Source organism: Amblyomma americanum, chromosome 6, assembly GCF_052857255.1.
Source record: "Amblyomma americanum isolate KBUSLIRL-KWMA chromosome 6, ASM5285725v1, whole genome shotgun sequence".
Classification (NCBI taxonomy): Eukaryota; Metazoa; Arthropoda; class Arachnida; order Ixodida; family Ixodidae; genus Amblyomma; species Amblyomma americanum.
The window spans coordinates 79,929,921-79,952,925 of NC_135502.1; the positions used below are offsets into that span (position 1 = coordinate 79,929,921).

Here is a 23,005-nt window from a genome sequence, read left to right on the forward strand (position 1 = left end):
CCAGTGCTTGGTAAAATCATTCAGGGTAGCTCTTTGTCCCTCGCACACCGTGGCTCAACTGTGACGTGGGGAAGTATTCACAGACGTCACAGCGCCCGTAATTTATAAACCCCCAAGCCTTGACTGACACGGGTGATCTTCAGGCCTAGGTGTCTTCCGTCTGTAGAGTGTTTGGTTTGGCCCCACATCCCCACGAAACGTGGAAGAGTGTAGGACGGGCCCTGCCAAGCGTTCATGTTCGTTACCTGTTCAGTGGTTTCGAAAATACATGAAGTCGTGGCATATCTACATAGGTTTCCATTTCTTCTTTCCTCGGAGGGCTGGCGGAGGCATTTGAGAATCAGATGTTAGTTTCCTTTCTACAAGCGTTTGTTAAGTTCAGCTGTTTACGCGCCAGCAGTCAACGACACAAACCACTGCCTGATATAGACATTTCGTTACACCCTATTGATACAGATAGTTCTGTGACGTTGCTGCTTACTTTAACGTACTTCTTTCCTATCGTAAAAAGTGTGGCAGGACTTGAATGCAAGAAACACAATGCCAATGTAGTAAAAATCCCAACCTCATTCAACACAAGGATTGCGATGTAGATTACTGATAACACAAAAACATTGCTGTAACCTCGTTCAGATTGGTGAAAAAAAAAGACACGAGATAAAGCAGACTGGCAACCTGTCCGCAAACAGAGCTGCCTCAGGCTGCACGGAATCTCCACTTTAAAGGAGTATAGACACCTAACTTATGGGTGCGTGTTTTCTTTTTTGTATTGATGCGTAAAGCATTATTATACATGAATTAACACGTGGTATTCTCCTACGACTGCTAAATAATTTATAATTGAATTTCCTTCTAGTCCTGTTCCAGTCTCAACAGCCGAACGATGACTGTGATATAAAGTGTGGTTATAGGTCAAGAGAGGCATGAAAAAACTGCAATTGCTGCTTCTACATTCGTTGTCATTCCGGCTCTTGAGGAAGGCTGCCTTCAGCACTGTAATTAAATAAAACGATGAAGCAGCGATTGTATTGCAGTTTTTCCATGCATAAAGTGACGTATAACCATACACTGACATCAGAGCCATCGTTTGGCTTTTGAAACCAAAACTGAAACAGCACAACAGGAAAATTCCATTATAAATTATTTAGCGGTTGTAGGCGATTACCACATGGTCAATCATGCATAGTAGTGTCTTCCGCATCATTGTACAAAAGAAAAACATGCCACCAAAACTGGGTGGGTGTGTATACTCCTTTAAGATCCACTGCTAGTGCGCACTGCTCATGAATAAGCTAACCCCTATGCACTTACCTGTTGTGTCATGCCACTGCACGGTCGAATACTTGCTGGTAGCACACACGCTGGTTCTTTATGTGCCAATGATTGGATCCAGCTTCTTCGCCAGTTTACAAAAACAGGATATTCATGTCCAAAACGAGTGTGTCCAGGGTGGAGGTGTGGCAGCGATCTCCTCTTCTGCTTTATACACTAGCCGGTCAAAAATGACCATTGGAATTTTCAAAAACACAAACGGCACTAGTTCGAAGCCAAATGAAACCAACAGGATCAAAATCAGTTTCAAGTATCTTTTTGCAAGTTCCAGTTGTATTTTTCACTGAGCAGTCGCATATATATCCCTCTGGTGCCACTTTCCCAGAAACCGGTAAAATTCTATGTACAGTAGCCACCAAATGGTGTTTGCTGTTAGCTTACAGCAGTGGCACCAACCTCTGCAGCATTTCTTTGCAAGGGCATTTCAAGGGTCATGATGCAGGGCCCAGCACCACTCTCCTGCTCAGAAAACAAGTGCGGCCCATTGCTTCCGCACTTGCCTGCTTTGAGCAACGTGCAGCACTTGCTTTGCATAGGAACCTATATAAAAATTTTACTGTTAGCAGCTGAGTACTCTAGGTCGCACCACTTTTTCACTGGTGTATTTATATGGCAACTAACCAGCCAATTATTAGTTGTCTGATAGTTAACTGAGGGTCCAATTGAACAAAAGTTGATTGAACCACGAAAAACACTGGATTGATGTGCTCCCAACATGCTAGGATTAAGCGTAGTTTTCTTCCACTTCAGCAAAAGAAAAAAAAAAAGAACACGAAACTGGAAAAAATGCTATGCAACAACACATCCGTAAGTTGCAACTGCAGTGGTCCGAGGGAGTGGTATACCTTCCATATTGAGGTATGTCGAGACCCCGGAAATAAGACAAACATTAGCATTCTATCATTTCACTTGACTGCTGAAGCACAATAAAAAGAAATGCTGAGAATAAGAATATATAACTCTTAGCAGCAGGCTGCCAACTCCATTTGCATGAAGCTCTCCATTACCTTCTCTTTAAGCATACATTAGTATGTACAATTGATACAATTCGATGTTAATAGCTTTACACAGGTGTCAAGATTGCACTGATCCTTTCTAAGTCGAAACTGAAACTAACATTAAATCACCTTCACAGATGATTAGAAATAAGGTATGGCATGTAGAGTTCAATGTCCCAAAACTGCACATAGGCTATAAGAGATGCCGCAGTGAAGGGCTCTGAAACAATTTCGATCACCTGGTGCTCTTCAACGTGCACCAATACTGCACAGCACACAAGCGCCTTGTGTCGCGCCTCGATTCAAAAGCAGCCGCTGTGGCCAGGATTTGACAACGCAACCTTGGGCTCAGCAGCAGACCACCACAGCCATCATGCCATTGCAGTGGGTGATTAGAACACAGGCACTGAACCATCGGCAAACACAAAAATCTAATGCAGCATGAACCTAACACTGCACTAAATGACTGCGTCACATCTCTATGCTATTTAGTAGCAAAGGTTCATGTGGCACTGCCACGTAGAACAACAGAGAGATACCTACCTCTTTAGGCTCAAATAACTGCAACCGACCTACCTTCTGTCGTCCCTTGCAAGTGGCATTTCAAGAACCACCAGACACTTTTTTTCCCCCTATGCGTCACTTTAATCTCCTCCCCATTTTTACTGAAGACAGCAGAGTCTACTCTGTTCTTTGCTCTATTTTCGTTTTGTAGACGTGCTTGGCGAGTCTGCAGATCTGAATTTAATGGTTTTTTCCAGGTACTACGCAAGGACTGCTTCCTTCCCCTCATCCCAGAAACTCACTAGCCCGGCAGGGCACAACCTACACAAAAACCCATCACAGAGGCATACTGTATTTACTCGCGTAATTTGCGCAGTTTTTTCCCCCTAAAATTGAGGCTTCAAAAAGGGGGTGCGTGAATTGCGCAGAGATTTCGCTAACACATCCAAAAAATTCTACAAAGGTTACAATGTGCACTATATTTGACATATTACCACATATAAGTCGACCCTGCAACTCGCACCCCTCGCTGACCAAAAGACAGTTGACTCCAAATATAATTCGATGCACACCCCCCTCCTGCCCAACCAACATTATGCAGTTCCCCACATGATGGCATGATGGTGCGTGCACAGCTCGAAGCAGTAAACATGGAACGATGCAATCGCAAAGCCAGCAGTCAGAGGCAAATGGAGAAACAAGGTGATAAATCGGCGCCCTCGCATGCGGCCTAGCTGAGTAGTGGCGAACAGAACAGGCAACAGCTCGGTAGTGTTGGATTCTGGCGCAACGCACACTCTGGAGGTTTCTGGAAGTCTGGTCTCACAGCCACTCATATGGGAAAGCGATTGCTGCCATGAGCGAGCCAGGTAAACAAAGCGCAATTGACTTTTCTTTGCCAGAACCAATTTACAAACGAATTACCGACTTTTTTTGACATCACCCTCACCTTTTGCAGCTCCATGCGGCGGCGCGGCCACACCGATCTTCTCAAATCTGGCCTGCACACACCTGCGTGCATGCTTGTGCACTTGTGCAACAGGGAGAGCAGAATATACTAATAAAAGTTTTTTTTTTTCAATAATCCTGCGTAATAAATTAGGGGTGTGTAAATTATGCGAGTATATATGGTTTTTAATGGCATTAACTGCCCAAGGCATTAGCTGTAATTTGCCTTAAGCAACAAGCAAAAATCTAATGGCTTTAGACTCTTTGCGATTATGTTATTTGTCAAAACTGTGCTGATGACTCTTGGTAACTGTGACGCTATGAAGGAATGCATGGAGGCAAGCCATTCATTTTAAGCTCGGGACCTTTTACAATATGAAATGCAAAGCACGTTACAAAGAACATAATTGACAAGAAGATGCATACTGCTAGAACAAAGACAAAAGCAAGGCCCTATATGTGTTTTTAATGTGTACAGAGATAACTGCCACACAAAGCTGCCTGTTATTCGTAACGAGTGAGTCATGATACTCGTGATTTTAAGCAGTTAATGCCATTAACTTAGGCCATGTAACACAACTTTGTAGACACGTACAAAAAAAGCAGTGCTCCTGGCACAGAGGTAAGGCAAGCGCCAATCAGTGAGAAGAAAGCTGTCCGGTCAAAGACTCAACGTTATGACACACCCCAGCACAACAAACAATACAGTTCACAAATGATGCGTCCAGTGCAATGACACGGAAAAGGAAGATGCCAAGCGATGTTGTACATTCAAGCATAGCTCGTTTTATAAACATATATTGCACTACAGATTTCTTGACCGCTCTTCTATACACAATGCATGTCAAGTAGGTTCAAATTACAACAATAAAGACAATAATGTCGCAGCATGTTACACTGTCAATGGGACCGTCGTGATTCGGTAAGAGATGGGTGCAGGTCACTATTTATAAAATTTACATGGGCACTATAAGAAAACAAAAAGGGGAGTAAGAGAGAAGAAAAAAACAAGATGGCTGGTAATCCTTCGTTAGACATCATTACCAGTGGTGTACATGCATTTCATTAAGCATCAACATAATTGTAAATACAGGACAGCCTATGCATTCAACCATAGCAATAACAATAACAAAAAAGGACTGTACATAAAATGTGAACATATACAATGTTCAATGCCCACAGGAATGGCAACGAACAGCCATGCAGAGACTAAAAAAAAAAAAAACAACAACAAAAAAACACAGAGCTGTCTGCACCTCTAGTAAAAGTTTTTGCAGTGTAAATCAGTGAGAACTGTCTCTGTAAATAGAGTCCGCACAATTAGTTCATCCACTTTCGACAGTTTGCAGCACCGCAGAGGCATGGGATCTTGTGCTGGTCATCTTCAACATCGAACTTGTAATCATAGGTCAACTGGAAAAGTAAGGATAACTAATCAGCCTCCCACAATATTTGGCTTGTTAGATTTTTCACTTGCCCCCATAGCACAGCAAAACACATACAGTTGAACCTCACTGCATCGAACACAAATATATCGAATTGTTGCCTATATCGAACTCTTTCAAAACGTCAACTCCAATGTCAAGTGACAGCCTTCGCTGCACTACAGTAAAACCTCGTTAATATGTACCCGCTTACCAAGTAGTTGCAGTTAAAATGTAGTTAGGATTCCCTGATTACCCACCACTGAAACCCATGCATTGGCTGACAGCTTAAGGCGCAGTGGCTCATGAAATGCCTACTGCTTAATGCGTACTTGCCATTGCAGTTTGGCTGGCGCCATGCTGTGACACAAAACGTTTTCTGCCTTTACGAAAAGCGTTACCAATGTGTGGATCGCCGGCAATACAACACTGCGGCCATTTTGGCCATGTTCCAAAGAGTTTCGGCGATGTCCATGTCAATAAGGAACCCAGGAAGCGCCAGCCGTTTCTGTGTTCTTGCGCGAGAACGCATCGCTCAGTAATATTGTTGCCAGCCCTACCGCAGTAACCATCACAGTCATCCCACCCTGCCCATGTGATTTTGCGGCAACCTTGCACAGCACACATTATGCTGCGCGTGCAGTTGCGTTGTGGATGTGTTGCAGGTAAGCAACGCACGTTTTGTGGTAGCGTCCTTTGTTCCGAGCTGGTGCTGTGCAAAGCACAAAGCGGTTGTTGTGTCAGTGTGTGTGCGCAAACAGTCGGCACTATGCCAAAACCTACTAGACTGAAGTATCGCATACCGACAGTGAAGAAGTTGGACGTTATTCATTCTATCGAAAATGGAACGAGTGCGTGGGACTTGCCCTTAACAACAGCCTGCAGCATCTGGAATGCTCGGGAGAAACTGTAAAGTGGGGCTGCATTGAATATGAAGAGGTGCCCCTTGAGGAGGATCTGCTTTTCCCGACGTGGAAAAAGCTTTACTGTTGTGGCTTAAAAAAGGTAGATCAGAAAACCTGCCAATCACTGGGCCCCTTCTCGCAGAAAAAGCGGAAGCGTTTGCGGCCCAGCTGAACTGCGAAGATATTTCATGCAGTAACGGTTGGTTGTCTAGGTTTAAAGCAAGCACGCTATAATATAAGTTCGAGGGTGGCGTGCGGAGAGGCAGCACATGCGGACAAGGAGAGTGCTGAAGAATGGCAGAATGGGCTACAATTAGCGAACTACACCGCGGAAGATGTTTTCAACTTTTATGAGTCGGTGCTTTTCTACGGACTTCTGCCCAACAGAACGCTGGCATTCGAAGGGGAAAGCTGCACCGGTGGCAAGCTTGCACAAGAAAGAATATCGGTTGCTTTTGCGGTCGCCATGACAGGAAGCCAGAAGTTGCCACTCCTTTTGATTGGAAGGTATGCCAAACCAAGGTGCTTCGAAGGCGGTCGATTACCCTCAGGAGCAACTAAAAAGTGTGGATGATTGCCAGCTTTTTAAAAGATTCGTCTGGCTGTTGGATCGGCATTTGGTGGTAGAAAAAAGAAAAATCCTGCTAGTGCTTGACAATGCATGCTGCCATTTTGAGTTGGAAAACTTGGGCGCAATCAAGCTCCTATTCTTGCCATCCAGCACTATGGCACTTGCACAGCTTCTCGACCGAGGTATCACTACAGGAAGAACTTCCTTCGCAGAATGCTTCTAGTGATGGAAAGCGAAGAGATGTACCTTATCGATCTGCTGGGTGCGGTGCACCTCCTAATGTTCTTGTGGCAGCAGGTTGACCCCATTACGGTATGGAATTGCCTCGCGCGGGTGAAATTCATAGTGCATGCAAGCGATCCCGCCGACGACTGTGAAGTCCTACTAACGAAGGTGTTGGAGCGACTGGGTGGTGCGCAGACTGTGGAGATGCTTCAAGGTCGGCAGTGAGATTGTTGCCGCTTGCGCCATCCCAAGGTGATGAGGGCATTGAGAACAACGACAGCGGCGACGACTTGGCAACAGGAGATTTTAGCCCTACTGTGGCAGAAGCTGCTCAAGCACTGATGTATGGGGGCGTTCGCTGAGAAGACGGGCCTCATGGAAAAGCTTGCCCACAGTCTCATTGACTTGGAGACTGCTGATGTCGCCGCACAGTGGCAACTGAAAATGACAGACTTCTGGTCGGCAGCATATGAATAAAGTGCACGTATGTATGTGCACTCGTGGGAAATTTACTGTGCCTGAATATTTCCTCTTTCGGATTGTGAATAATGATAAATTTGTACTAGTCGGTTAAGGCGTACTGCCGGATAGTGCGTACTTTTCCTGTTTCCCTGCCAACTACATATGAACGGGGTTTTTACTTACTTAGATGACTGGTGTTGCTGTGGCAAACATCTGCGCCTTTATTTTGTGCGCGCAAGCAGAGCCACGGAAGATACAGTGGCGTATGTGTTTGCACCCTTGCTGTATTTTGCTGTGTAGCTGTACGGAGGAGGAGGAAGAAGCGGTGTGCTACCCGGAGGCTACAGCTTTCTGTCTGGCATACACATTCCCCCCGAAACCGCTGTCATGTGAAGAAGCCACTCCAGTTGGCGCTTAGAATGGAGGAAGGAAGAATTAGATGAGAGTTCTTTCCTTCCTCCAGGGCGCTTGATATGCCGCCACTGTGGGCAAGTGGCGCTATAACTTCCATTTGGAACTCTAGTCTTTCATGGTCTTCGGAATCATAATGAAAGAGAGCTGGCAATTATTAGAAAAAAGTACTAAAAATTCGGCAAAGGTTTCTCCCAGCTTTCTAATCAGTGGTAAGCGTCCTTTAGGCTGCTCTCACTTTACTCAGTAAACTGTGCCGCTTCACTTGCTTTCTTGGCGATAGTTTATACAACGGATTTTGGCTATACACCAAGCTGTTAAGAATCTCGATCTGCTCGCAACAATGATGATCGACTGTATCAGGCAAAGGCAAACAGTGTTTTTTTTTTTTAACTTGTTAAAATGTGATGCAGGACATCATCAGAGAAAATGGTTACTTCAGCAAGTATTGAAACATAAGCAAGAAAGGCTATTATGCTGTGACAACACTGCAAACATGGTTTATCTTTTCTGTTGCTGAGATAGGCTTCTTCTAACTTTTGGGGCATCAAAAGTGCATGGCTAGAATGTTTTGCTGAATGTACCCCACTGCACAAAGTTCTCACACAACGAGACATACAAGTGTGTGTTGGTACTGCGAACATTCTCCACAGCACTCAGTTCCGTCAATGAAACAGACACTGCTCATGTCACTCACCTCCTCCCCCCGTGCGATCCGGCGGTTGGCAATGATCAGGATTTTGTTCTCACGGTCGATCTGCACGACCTCAGCGACGCAGTTGGGATTGCACGAGTGGTTCATGTAGCGTGCGAGGCCACCACACAGTGTCGCATCGATCACACGATTTTCCTCGAGACGAAACATGTACACGCCACGATTCTGCGAAAGAGAGAGAAAGAGACAATGCTAGAGTGCTCTTGGGTGAATGCTGGAGGGTGAGACAGCAGCTGCTGCCTAACAACAGCAACAAAAGAACGACTTGAAATGTGTAACCTGGTGTGGTGCTGCACGCTCACCTGTGCCTCGTAGATGGCCTCGTTGCGCTCAGCAATCTCGTTGCGGATGAGCTGCCCAATGTACTCAATGACCATGGTGTGGCGCTCGATGTCGCGGGCGGCATAGAGGCCCAGGCCCTGGATGTGCGAGCGCGCCAGGTACACGTTGTTGCGCCACTCAGTCTTCATGCGTCGGTACTGGGACGACTTGGAGTGCACAAAGTGCTTGGTGTAAGGGGAGCTGGTGTCCAGGCAGCTGCCACCGCCGCCACCGCCCAGCGTCTGCAGTGATAGCTTTAGCGTGTTGCTCGAGTGTAGCGTGTGAGGCCTGTGGAAAAGAGAGACAGAGGGCACCTTGTCATGCATGATTCACTCAGAACTCAATCTGCCTACCTTTGAGAAATATAACTGCTGAACAAGGTACAGAGGCAATTTTATTGCCCATAATTTTTTAGTGCATGAACTGGGAATGTATCAGTGAGGTTCTTCTGCACACTGGAGTAATTCCATTGTTTTTACATTACTGAAAATTCATTATGTCCTAGTTCGACCACACTTGTACTCACACGCAGAGCCAAAGTTTTTGTTTACACATGTCTAATTATAAGAATTACGATGGCCTACACTGAAGACCATATTTGAGAAAGTGCACATGACAATTCATTTGCTCATCCCTTTTATGCATATTTTGTTCTCTAGTCCTTCCTGTACCACGGCCTTTGTTTACTAGTTCTCACCAGTCCTCTGAAGAAGTTTCAGTCAGGGAACATGAAGCACCAGTGTTTATAGGCTGCGGTTGATTTCCAAAAGGAAGCCAAACCAAGGTATTTTGAAGAAGAAATGGAAGCTGCAACCATATTCCAGTCTAGCTGCACTAAATTCAAACATCAACAGCTAACATAGCTGCCTACCTCTTGAAATGTGTGCGCAGCTTTGGCTCTGACCGAGCACAACCAGTGGGGTTGATGGCCAGGGGAAGTTCCAGCAGTGGTGAACGCCCGTACTTGAAGGTGTAATCACTCAGTGTGTCCACACCGGGAAGCTGGAGAGAGAAAAGAAATAAAAAAATGGATACAATAAGTCAGATGACTGTCCCAGCAAAAAAAAGAGCACAACCACAAAACCAAAATCAAGAGTACGCAAGGCCAGAGATTCAGTGCTCATGGAATCCATGCTTTTAAAGAATGCGAGAGATTGATGACTGATCTCTGAAATGCGGCATTCACAGACAAAGGTGCCAATAATTTTGCCAGTCAGGCATCCAATTTATTCTCTATATTTTCATATCATTTATCGGTTTTCAAAATACCTGCCTCAGTAAGCTCCTGCCTTCAAAAAAAAACCTCGCTCTGGGAAAGCCACTGAACCTGCATGCACAAGAGAGTGACTTACCGATTCAGTGATCCTCACGATCGCGGGTTCAGTCAGCCCAAACAGATCTTCTCCTGTGATGAAGTTGGAGAAGACCTTGATGGCCTGCGCTTCCCTGCGGAAGTTCTGGATGGGCTGGATGATTTTCTGCCACACACCTGCAAGAGCATCAATGCGACATACAGATAAGCTTCCAAAACAAAACAAACAAATAAAAACCAAAGCGAATATACAAGGCAAGCTGCATATTAAAGGGACACTGGGGACAAATTGAACTTGGTCTGTATCCACAGATTACGGCAGTGTAACAACAAAGGAGCTACGGCAGTTTTTTGGGTGTGGATACGAGAGGCTATGCTACACTGCCATTCACTTTAAAAAAGTGATTACAGAGTACTTCTTGGTATACTAGCAGCCACTAGTTTGATTCAACTGATGGTAAAATTTTTATACGCAATTTATATGGAGTAAATCCGGGTAAAAAGTTCGTGGTGCACAAATTATGCGTGGGCACAAATTATGCAAGTAAATACGGCATGTCTTTTCCTCCTAGGTAAACAGCAACACACTCAGAATAAGCCACAGAATCGATTTTTAGCAAGAACAGATGAAGTTGCACGTAGTGTGCCCCAATTTTCAGTTATGCTCCCAACACCGCCAGTACAACCAAAAGGAGAAGCATGCTTCCATACAAAATATACAACATGAAAGAAGGGCAATAACTTTACTGCTTACATGGGAAGCTTTCAGGAATAAAGCCACGTCTATCACCTTACAGAAACTGCTTCCCATAGTCCTGAATTTTCCACAATTACAAATTACTAGTTGATTTTAGCCAGACACATCTTGTTCAGAATTGCTGGGCAGGAGAATTTGCTTGCAGCACTTGCATTCAGCACAGGTCCTGGTATTGGGCAAAATGCCCTTTTAAAATAAATCTGGGACTGTACTTATGACAGAACACCTGCACATACAAATCCAATTTGCAGTCAGAACTAGTTATAGTGTACAGGCACAAAATCTTAAAACAGTTCGACATAGCCGGAATTCGTAGTAAAAAATTTTACCAAAATATATGACCAGGAAAAGCGATACAGTTCGTGAATGGATGGCAACTGGGAGAGACCTTTTATGATGGTTTAGTGCTGTTTAGGCGCCATTCATGGCGATTGTGGAGGTCACGAAAGACTGAGCCCGAAGCGCCAATCAGGTTGGCTTCCCTGCAAAGCACCGCCAGCTTGTGACAGCAGCAGGTTAAACTGCAGCAAGGATGGCTCTCCCTCATTACAGTGTTGTCTTGTGAGAAATGGGAAGCACACCATCAGTTGTTCCGACTGTGAAAGAACCACGGCCGGTCTCGAGGGGAACGCGTGCTATTCCGTGCGGCCTCCGCACTGAGCGCAGGGACAATGGGGGCTCGTCTATGCGAGTCGTGCTCTCCGCCACCGCTATGGGTGCGGTGACCCTACCGTTCGCGGGCCGCTCACGTCTGTTGGCGGCTGGTGGCGCGTGCCTGGTTTCGAACTTCTGAGCGCTGATTAACGACTATCGGCGCCTCGGAAAACAAAAAACACAAGCAGAGGAACAACACAGGCATGTACGTTATGGAGATAGAACTACAGTGTATAATTGTTCAAATAGCACAGGCTGTTCAAAAATACCGACAATTCACCCTCCCATTTTAGGAATCAAAACGACTACAGGGCAGGTATTGCGGAGATCAATGCACTATTTATAATATGTTCAATTTTGTTCCCGTGGTAATCACTTGTCACGCATACTCAGTAGTGGCTAACCACAGGTGATATTTCCAGCCAAAGTAAACAAGCTCTGAAAGTACACACGCAAGAATATAAATGGTTGTTCAATCAAATCGGGTAGAAATCCTGGGCTCTTAGTGAATCATATACGAATATCACCTTTCCAAAACAGTATTTAGCCTCGATACCTTCAAATATTACCGACGGATCCCTAAGCAAGGCACTAATTTCGCTACATAATGTGTATGGTGCAGCAGATCGGCCCGTAAATAATTTCTTAAGGGGAGATGCGCGTCGAAAAAGCGAGTTTTCCGAGTAATTTTTCATTTCAGTTTTGAGTTTTTGCCTGTAAAATTATCTTTGGACATTCAGCTACAACTTCCCATAAGATCAAGGCAAAATTTGATCGCGAAATTAGTAAAAAGTCTATTTTATTCAACCACGGTGGCTCGAGAAAGTGCTGTTTTTCGTGCAAATCGTCAACTTTCGAGCGCCTGCATCTCGAAAACGGCGCGTTGCCCGCCATTGCCGTTTGCTGGGAGAGGTTGAGTAAGCCTTTTTCTCGTAGACAGTGCCTCTTGCAGTTTCGTATCTGGCCGAAAATAATAAGAAAAACACGTTTTTCTCGCATGCTCTAGCGGCTCTACTGATCACGTGGTGCTCTAGCGAGGTCGCCATTGGCCCAGACTGATGCGATGCTGTGGCGAAGCCTACCCCCTTCCTTTCTTGCTCTCGCTTTGTACGGCTAGTACGGCGGCTCGATCGAGCTCTGCGGCCTTTTAGCATTTGTTCACTCGCGATGGACAACTCGCAAAAGCGCGATTTCCGAGCTCGAAAGTCTCGGACCAACAACCCGTACCGAGGATGCCGTCACAAACCTCACCAGAAAACGGCAACGGAAAAGCAGTCACCCGACGCCAGCTAGTCCTAGCCAGGCCAACGGGCACTCGGATGAGATCGACGCCTCGGAGGTGAAGATTGGACTCTTCAAGGAAGATAAAGCAGCATGTGGTCGACATTCTGCGAGTGCTGCGATATGCGAAATCAGCGCGCTTACGGTGCTGGTAAGCGGTGCTACTTGCCCTACGTGTCGCACCTGTACCCTTGCGGTATGTGAACCGGCGGAAAAGCAAAAGGGGCTTTCAGCTTTTCTTGAGCTGCACTGTGAAAATAGTGAGTGCCCAGCATCGGTGCTTTCTGCTGTGCACACCTCGAGCCGCGTTGTGCCCAGTGAATTTGCGGATGGCGCCAGCGAAAATCGGGACTATCAGAGTGGAAGCTCTCGCGACAGCTTCGCCGTCAACGTAAAACTGGTGGTGGCTGCGCGCGCGATTGGCGTCGGGCACGAGCAGCTGTCGCAATTTTGTGCTATTCTTGGCCTGCCAAACCCATTTACAGTGTTTGCTAAATATTTCTCTATTTTGCAATAAAGTTTCATGTGCTTTAGTGAAGTTTCTGAAAAATACAGATGTTTGAAACTTTCAAATGCAGTTTTCTCCATTTGTAGTTTTCAGCATTTTTTACGTTTTGTGCAACAAATTTCAAGTACTTTCAATAGTCAGATTTGAATGAAATTTTGCACACAGCCTCTTCAAAGTGTGTAGAATATTGCTATCTATCTGATCATAAAATATCTCTTCAAAATTTTTTTGAAAAAAATTCAGAATGTTTACACATGGTGCCCAAAATATACACTTTGGTGTTCCTGAATTGTTTTTACAATTATGGGCTAGAATGAATAAATTTGAAGCAGATTTCAACATACTACATTACAAAAGCAACGCAATAAGCTACTGCAAGCTGCTCTAAACATATATTTCATTATCAAAAAAGTGTGCACAAAATGCCCTATATTGTGCTTGTGTGGACCCTTTTACATAAAAACTAATAAATGTATGCTGAAACTAAATACATATTTGGAATCAGCATTAAAAACTCGATCAGTGGCCAGAGTTTCATAACCTTAGGTTCAATATTAAAGAAAAAGTGTTTTCAAGGAGCATCTCCCCTTAAAGCGGGCGGTTTCCTTAGGCTGATGATGTCAGGTCAGTGATGTCACATACAAGTTTCAGAAAAGAAAACGAGTACAGTGTAGATATTGCAGGGATAAATTTGTTAAACCCATGATTCGCACTCTGGTAAATTTATTTCACGTGCGGTTATCACTTGTCGCGTATTCTCAATAAAAGGGTGCTGCAGGTGGTGGTTCATGGCGAAGTGGATGTAAGCACACGATAATTGGTGGATGGACACTCATCATGCCGAAATTCTAGGTTCGTCTCCAGCTGAATCACATGTACGACCTTTCTCAAAATGCATGCGGCGTCGGAAGCTATTAACAATGAATGCGGTAGAAAGCAATGAATTCAAATTGCACGTAAAATGGCACGTAAAATGTACGTAGGTGTATGCTATAAACCACCAAGGATTTAACCGAACTTAAATTTTCTTTCTCCTTCTTGTATATTCAGTTTGCAGTCCATTTTAAGCCTGTTCGGTTCAACTGGCGATTACCTAAACGCGATACTGATTGTTAACATTTTTTTTCTAAGTGCTGATGAGACTACAAAACAGCAGTATATATTTCCGTACTCTCTCGAAATTAGTTAAACACCGCCATCAATATTTCCTTACCTTCAATATTTCCATAAATCAGTCCCTTACCCTTTTCCAATATTCAAAATTTTTGTTCGAGAATGTTGGACATGGATATTCTTGCATAATGTTAAATAACATAATTTTATATTCAAGGAAGAAAGGACGGGTGTGGGCTGTGAAACTGACTCCAGCTACGTGCTTTATTGTCTTTTTTTTTAAACACAAATAGAGTATTTAGGCTTTTTTTGATGTTCCCAAAGCCAGATGGCAGTAGTTTAATTAGTAATTTAAGTTGAAATTTATTAAGTAGGAGTGCATTCCTAGGAGTTAAGTTTAAGTAGAGTAAAATAAACAGTTAGTTTTAAACTAAGGTTGCTCAAGCGCAGGCGAAGTTATAATACTTGGGAAGGCGTATTTGTTTCATCTTGAAGTCTCTTAGCCAATATAACTGTATGATAACAGAGCTAATTTTCTTGTTTGAGTCGTGTTCACGGTTGCATCTCACTCTTCCAGCTATAGCTACAATTAGTATTCGAACGGGCAGTGTGCACCCTTTGTGAATAGTGATCATGGTCTGTTGCGACCATAAAAAAAGAGTATAGTTGAGATATGCGGCAGAATATTACCATATGGTACAAATTCACATCACCTTTGCTCACAAACAATAAGCAACTCGAATACATTAATGCGCAAGGCATGTGCAGGCCTGCGGATTGGTATATACTAGCCTGATTAGATTCAAAATAGTTTGCAGCGCTTCAAAAAAGTGATCAGCGAGCAAAAGCGCACACGAGCCGCAGCACTTCACATGCGAACGGCCAGTGCGCCGGCTGAGGAGCGGTAGGGTCGCAGCACCACGATCGCGGAGCGGAAGCAGACAGGAAACACCCCAGTGCGCAGGCCGTACAAAGTGCGCACCGCCGCAGCTACTCGAGCCCAGCCGTGAAAGAACTAAAATATTTGGACCACATGTAGAACTAGGTTACTTCAGGTGTCCCTTGAATGTGACAGCGCTGTTTTCAAGATAGTGTACCATGTGTGTTATCACTAAGTTTTTCTACTCAGTTAACTATCTTGCCCAGTGATATTCATGTTATCTAGTTGGTTGCTATCTTTTTCTTTTTTTCTTTCTTTTTAGATAATTTTTTCACGATGTGGGTTTATATTCTGTGTTCTTCCAATAAAGATTTAGTTGCGAAATAGCGCTTGTGTCATGTCTTGCTTCTTCCATTTGTCCTCATCTTTCGCTTCCTTCACTACGAAAACTGGGATGCCAGCTCCGTGGTGGGGAAATCCATATCAATGAGACCAAAAATTCATGCATGCAGTGTGGCACGTGGATGGTGGACTCACCCTTGGGTGTGTTGTGGGTGAGCACCTTCTCTTGGCCATTGTAGGAGACGTTTATCCGGAACTGGGGCTGGCCATCTACGTCGTGAATGCTGCACGTGTAGCGACTGCGGGCGCCCAGCTTGTGCATGCTCCAGTAGATGCGCACCACCTTGTACCCCACCTGGCGATGGTGAAAGGTGGGACAGCAACACCGTCACACTCAATGCCCATGAGTGCACAAGGCGCATCATTTCCAAAGCCACATCGCAGAATTTCACCCAGCATTATGTTACAGAAAGAAAGTGAGCAAAAAAAGAAAAAGAAGAAAAAGAGAACAGTACAAAGTCAATCACTAGTCAGTGCCAACCAAACTGATTGTCTGTCAATGAACGAGTTTCATGGTATTCCCTCTCCAAGCCAACTCCATGCATAAGGCAAAAAAGATTTCTGTTCCTGAAAGCTGCAACATTGGACTGCATTGTGCATTTCCGGTGAAGATGAGTTGATAAAACAGGCACAAAAATGCGTCACTTACGGGATAGATGCAGTTTTGTGTGTGGAAGTTGTGCAGTTGATGAGGCAACAACTGCCCAATGCTTAGAAAGATGAGACTGCCTACACGCAGAAGGTTCTGCTCCCCCTTGTGAATCATGCTGGAAAAGAAAAAAAGAGCGAGATAAAAGATATGAAAATTTTTTTTTTTGAAAATCCAACAACCAGACACAATAGTGCACAGTCTAGGTGTGCGTGTGTGTAGTGATTATTATTGTGCAACCATGAAGGGATAGAGTCGAGCAAGGCAGAGTGTGAGCTGCTAAAAAGTTTTCTACTTCCGGCAGTGTACAAAATGCCAGCATAAGAAAGGGATGGACCGAATGCGTGGATACATTTCTTGGTTCTTCTGTTGTCGTCAAGTAATCATCACCATCATCAGCCTGATTACACCCACTGCAGGGCAAAGGCCTCTCCCATGTCCACCAATTAACCCTGTCCTTTGCCAGCTGCGCCCACCCTATGCCTACAAACTTCTTAATCTCATCCGCCCACCTAAGCTTCTGCTGCCCCCTGCTACGCTTGCCTTCTCTTAGAATCCACTCTGTTACCCTTAAGGAGCAGTGGTCATCTTGCCTTCGCATAATAAAATCAGCTCATTTCCCACACATGCAAAAGTTACATATAAGGGGGGTGCCCTGTGCTGCTACCCATGTCAAACAGTGGAAACAGTGAGGGTTTTACCTCGCGACTTGTTTATGCTCGTCACGGTTTATGTATACCCGCCGGAAAACAGCCATGGACTCAAGGACGTTCTCGAGGTTTGGGACACGAGGTGTGTGCTGAGGACACAGGATGCTCTGCAAACAATATCATGCCGCACTGCGTGTAAGCAATGGCACTCTACTACACCAAAAAGTGACAGGACGGAGAGGTGCTGTGCGGAGGTACCTTGTCCTTGAAGAAGGAGCACCCATCCTTGCTGGCGCAGGGAAAATGGTAGGCGGCGGTGCAGCGGAGGCGGAAGCAGTGCAGCGAGGCGCCCGTGCGATGGCACCGGCTGCAGGTGAGCAGCAGCGCGCGGCGGCAGGCCGAGGCCACATTCATCAGGGCCCCGTTGCACGTCTCGTACACTTCCTGGGACCACAGGGCACAGTTCAGGTGCACCCACAGGTCCACGTCCAGGTTCAGCAGCCTAAAGAAAGAAAGAAAAACTATCATCCGACATGCATAATACAAATGACTAGTGCTTATTTTCAGGGCACTCAACACTGCCACAGAAAATATAAAATAAATATAGACGAAAAACACACATGCAAGGGTCCAATCTGGCAAAAAAAAAAAAATCGTCCCAGAAGCTTTACCTGGCAGCACCGTTGGTCTCGCCGTCCCCAATGTCGTGGCACAAGATGCACTGCCTTGTGTCTTCCACCGGCTTATCCGGCTTTACACATATATCCTGGGCATCCAACAGCTGTAGAAAAACACAAATCAGTGACAGAAACACAACACAACAAATAGTATGTACAGAAACTCCCACCAGGTAATTTATGCACTACCCCAACCAATTACAGTGTTGCTATTAAAAAAACTCTCAGGATAGATCAATGAACGTTCAACCTTATAACAGCCAGGCTTCTTACCCGAGCAACTTCCTCTTCTGAGGGAGGTTCGTACTTTGTACTACCAACGAAGTCAACACTCCACAGCTTCCATCGCACATCTTTCCACTTCTTTGTGATGGGCTCCTATGTGAGTGGGAAAAAAAGAAAAAAGGGGAAGTTGTTAGCAGAGAAAGTTTTCACTGTGTGGCACAAACAAAATGAAACAATGAACACATTGAATTCATGTAATGATTAGGTACTACAATAACCATTGACACAGGAAGGATGGAGTGTGCTTGCAACTGAGGGATGCTCGTATTTGCAGATGTCCCAACATCATTCAGTTTGAACATTGCATAGTCACAGAAAGGTTTTGGTTTATGGGGGTTTAACATCCCATAGCAACCCAGGCTATGAGGGACGCCGTAGTGAATGGCTTCGGAAATTTCGAGCACCTGGGGCTCTTTAACACACACTGACATTCCAAAGAAAAAAATTTCTTTCTGAAGGTATGGGGAACTGAACCAAGGACCTTCAGATTGCAAGGCCAGCATGCAAGCCATCGGCTATAAAACCTCGGTGCTTCTTGGCAAATATACACAGTTTTGACATATGGAAACAAGCATGGGTGCTGATGATGACACTAGCCCCAAAGCACTTCCGGTATCAATGGCGTGGCGTTTGAAAAGGCTTGTGCCAGTGCAGACGACGCATGTCCTCCTAGGTGGCCCACCTGCCTCCCGGGTTGCTTCTCTGAGGATTTTTCGCGTATTTTTCGGCCAAGGTCAACAAAGCCGACACCGGATTTTGTGCGACATGAGTACCTTAACGCTACCGTGCTAAAACACTCAAGGGATAGCAGCACCCACCTGTTCCTTGTGCAGTGAGTGCTGAGCGGCTGTCCTCTTCCGGTGCACGGAGCCCGCACTGGCCTGGCTGTCTTCTTCGTCAGCAAGCGACCGCTGCTCAGCAGCGTCCTCGGCGTCGGCTCGCGCGTCGTCCTGATGAGGTGTGACCGCCCTGCTGTTGTCTTCCTGCTTGATGCAGGGTTCTTCTTCCTCATCTTCCACCTTGTTCGGTCGCTCCTTGCAACACTCACCCCGAAAGCCACCGCGCTCATCCTTGGCGGCGTGGCAGACCACGGCGGCTTCCTGATGCCAGAGAGGAAGCCAACCAAATTGTTCACATTAGGCTTCTGAGCCCCAGGATCTAGTTCCTGAGTTCAAATTACAGGTAAATAGTCGTGCGTCAAAAACTTCAAGCAAGGCAGCAGAAACTGGAGAATTGCAACTGCTGTAGGTATCGACGAAACTGGTGCTGGTTACAACTAGAGACCAAAGCAAACGCTTATTTCTTCTCGATGCATCCCTGCTGTGCCCTCCTGAATAATAAGCACAAATTAAGAATTAATAAACTGCAGATCAGTCACATTATAGCACCTATAAAATCCCTTTTCAGCAGTTACTGCCTATAAAAGGCTAATTATGGCCTTCGTGTCAACTGCAATTTCTTTTTTTTTCATGTCTGGTTTCATCCAAAGGAGCTTTCGATCTCCATTGCTGGCCTGTTTTGGGAAATAAATCTTTCGCATAATCCTTGAGCAGCACTGCGAGATAGAAAGGATGCTTGTTTGACCGACTTCTTCGAGGCACTACAGTAGTGACTATATATGTTTCTTAGAGAAGAGCAGAATATTTGATGCTCATAGGATTTCCACAAAAGTGCTGCAACAAAACTCTGCCATCTGAGTCATGAAAGAACTGCCTTTGGCCTGTCACAAAGAAACGTTCGTAATAATCAGTGACATGCCTGAAAACTTCAGCATTTGAGTCTCTGTGGACAAACAAGCAAATGTGGAAAGGCGCCTTTGCTGCTCATAAATTCCACTCGCTTTGTCTGAAGCACAAACCATGGATTCTTCCAGCTCAAAAAAAAAAGCAATTCCAGGTGTACTAGGTGATTGACACTCAGGAGTCCCTAAGTGTGAGCCATACGTCCAAATACAAATCGCATGTACACCGCACAAAATGCTGCTCATGTTCAGCTTTTATTTTTACCTCTAAGATCTGAAACTGAAAATTGTATGCCACTGCTTTTACAGCACCCGCAATGATCCTTAATAGTCAATGTTCTAGCAGTAAGCTTAAACCATTAATGAATTCTACTTGCAAAGCTCGACATTGATCTTATACTAGAAGAGATATGGGAGCTTTCCAGGCACATACTAGTGTTTATGCTTTCATGCCAGTTTAGCTGTTGCGGCTCCTCAGGCAGAAATGCTCGGTTAATGAATGCCGACTAAGCATGCACTGCCTCAGAGCATTTCAGAACAATCAACCAGTTGGCCAAAATACGTTGATTGACTGCACTACGGCCCATCATGCACATAGACCTGCGCACTACGCAGCCCTTTTTAGAGCTGCATAGTGCTTTTAAGGCAGCATAGTGCAGTTAGTTCTTTTCAGATATCACCAGTCACTACAGCTGAAACTTTCTGAACACCACTACATACGTAGGAATATTTCTAACACAAAATATCAGCAACTTTGGCAACATTAACAGTGCGCACATTTGCTTTTATGGTGCCTGAAGATAGTCTCTAGTTATAACACACACAGTTGAGGAACTGAAGCTTACTGTGCCTTTGTCTGTACCACTTTTGTGGCTTTTTGAAAAAAATTCTGCCTTTATTTTTTGGGAAGATAAATCAAATGTTAAACATCAGCATAACTAAGATATAAAACTCTGTTTTACAGGCAGTCCACGCAAGTCTAACCAGGCTACAGCCTCGAGGAGCTGTTCTTTCCTGAGGACTATTAGCAAATCAAGCTTGAATGAATTTCATCTTCAAGCAACGAACAATGAGAGCACCTAAAGGAAGACACATTATTTTGCCTCATGTGTCAAAAAACGTTGATACTTCTTGACCACTGCTTTAACGTTTTTTGCATAGCAAAACATACTAGTATTAATGAGTCCCTCTATAATGCAGTTCCAGCTTTGCAACATGAAAGAATAACAGGCATGCTCTTATCCTTATTTTTTTTGCGGTCCCACGAAAAACGTTAGAGCCGAGTTCTACTGTTATGGCGACCTGGTATGTCCTAATGAATCTTGAAGTGAAGTGCACATCTTGGCTACGCTAACAAATCAAGTAGAGGCATCTGACGGTACGTCACTGCTCAGCATCCCTACCATTTCCACCGTCAACTTTGCTGCCTTTTTTTTTTTTGCCTGCTTGAGGGCTGACTGACGTAAGCACAAAAACATGCATGCCCACTCATAAGCTGGCTACTGTGCTTTATTAAGAAAAGCCACAGTGGTGAACACAGAGCCAGGACCACTAAGTACAAAAAGTTCAGAGATGTGATCCATATATAGGGCTGCAACCAGCCCTACCTAGCAACAAGTCATGTTGACATGTGACACAGCAAACCTAGGAAAAGAACATTTTTCCACCGTTTAGACAGAAGGGACCAGAAACAAGCTTTTCTGACTGTTGCACACACGTCCAGAACATTCACGTTGCTAATACTTCATGCTAACGCTACAGTTTAGCGCTAGTTAAGCCAAATGACAAAGCTCTCTAGTTTTGATAGCTGATAGTCCATCAGATCAAGGAGAAAGAACATTAAGCTCATTATTCCTAGTGTCATCAGTCACAACTATGCCTGAAAGTTCTGGCAGCAAGCGGTGACAGACGCTACAGAACAAAGTGTGCTGCTCTCTTCCGTTAGCATAATATGAAAGTGGTACACAAGAGAGTGAAATTAAAGGTGGGGAGAAAAATGAGAGAGGCACCACACTTCGACCTCACCACAACGATACACAAATATAACACTGCAGTGCAATCCATACATCAATGGCTATCTCTGAGCTGTAGAAAGTGATTAGCCAGCCTCTTCAACTTTGCTGATGTTACAAAATGCATGCATGTTTGCATGCGCATGCCCCTAGCTTGATGTGCACGAGAATTTAAAATGGAAATAGCACCACTGTCAGCATTCACTTGGCTGGCACCCAAGGCTTGAACTGAAGCATGAAAGCGGGGCATTAGCCACACCTTTTTGTGCTCAAGTTTTGGTTCACTTTTCAAAATTTTTCCCTTTGGTAGCTAGTGCTTCACCCAATGAGCAGCAATATTCATATTTTCTGATACCATACTCATAAACCAGACAGTGAGCTTGCATACTAGTATCGAGTAGAAACAATAAACAATAATCAGCTGGGCTGCTTTAGCATTCTCCGCAGAGGCAAACATCAAGACCACCTGAGACACATGCATGTGTGTTTTGTTAGACAACTAACCAGATTATTTAATAATTGCTTAAAAGATATTCAATTCATATTTGATTCAATCTGAAAATCTGATATTTTCGAGTGCAGCTAGTGTGCAATTCCCACGAACATGGTTGAATATGGACTTAGTCGCACTTTGTCACGATGTACATCTACAGTACCTGAGCAACGCAATCTTAGTAAAGTACTTGCTCAAAAATGCCAGCAGCCTAATTTTCAGCTGTTGAACATTAACTGTTGAATTATCAAAGCAGTGCTATCGAGTTCATACATCTTGGCTCACTGACGTTAGTTCTACCTAATGAACTTGTACGAGCGTGCTCCGTAACGAGCGCAATTAAATTCTACAAAGTGACTGCACACAGATTACACAAGCACCAGCAAAACTATAAGTGACACCAGAGCCTCCATTTGACGGACATGTCCTATGTGCCCTTGGGTGCCTCCCTAGGTATTTCCCTAAGAACCAACAGCTGATGGCAATACATTGTAAAAAAAAAAGGTGCAAATAAACATTATATTTTTCAAACCAAAGCTAACTGCAGTGCACTTTGACTGCAAAAGTTTGCATTCCAAAAACACCAACCACACAGGGTACTGCATACAGCAAGACAGGCAAACGCATGCTTTCACCGACAGCTTGCAGGAGACTTGTGCAAAAAAAAAAAGAAAAAAAAAGAAAGAAAGAAGGATTTGGAATGTTTTAGGCAGGCAACAGCGTAGATATCATGATGAAGAAATGAGCAAAGCAAGCCAAAAGGATGAAATGGGGG

The 23,005-nt window shown here is 44.6% G+C and overlaps 1 protein-coding gene across 5 annotated transcripts in view; it reads right to left on the reverse strand.

Moving 5' to 3' along the window:
- Positions 1–4,232: 4,232 nt before the first annotated feature.
- Positions 4,233–23,005, reverse strand: part of LOC144093777 (uncharacterized) — a 197,528-nt gene continuing 178,755 nt past the window's right edge. For all 5 annotated transcript variants that reach the window (XM_077627479.1, XM_077627480.1, XM_077627482.1 and 2 more), the window contains 12 exons: positions 18,803–19,084; positions 17,973–18,077; positions 17,694–17,803; positions 17,281–17,524; positions 17,074–17,189; positions 16,373–16,490; positions 15,859–16,018; positions 10,169–10,305; positions 9,688–9,818; positions 8,798–9,104; positions 8,478–8,660; positions 4,233–5,195 (listed from right to left, as the gene is read on the reverse strand). In XM_077627479.1, coding sequence (XP_077483605.1) covers positions 5,103–5,195; positions 8,478–8,660; positions 8,798–9,104; positions 9,688–9,818; positions 10,169–10,305; positions 15,859–16,018; positions 16,373–16,490; positions 17,074–17,189; positions 17,281–17,524; positions 17,694–17,803; positions 17,973–18,077; positions 18,803–19,084 — 1,986 coding nt within the window. In that variant the 3' untranslated portion in view covers positions 4,233–5,102. The remainder of the gene's footprint in view (positions 5,196–8,477; positions 8,661–8,797; positions 9,105–9,687; positions 9,819–10,168; positions 10,306–15,858; positions 16,019–16,372; positions 16,491–17,073; positions 17,190–17,280; positions 17,525–17,693; positions 17,804–17,972; positions 18,078–18,802; positions 19,085–23,005) is intronic.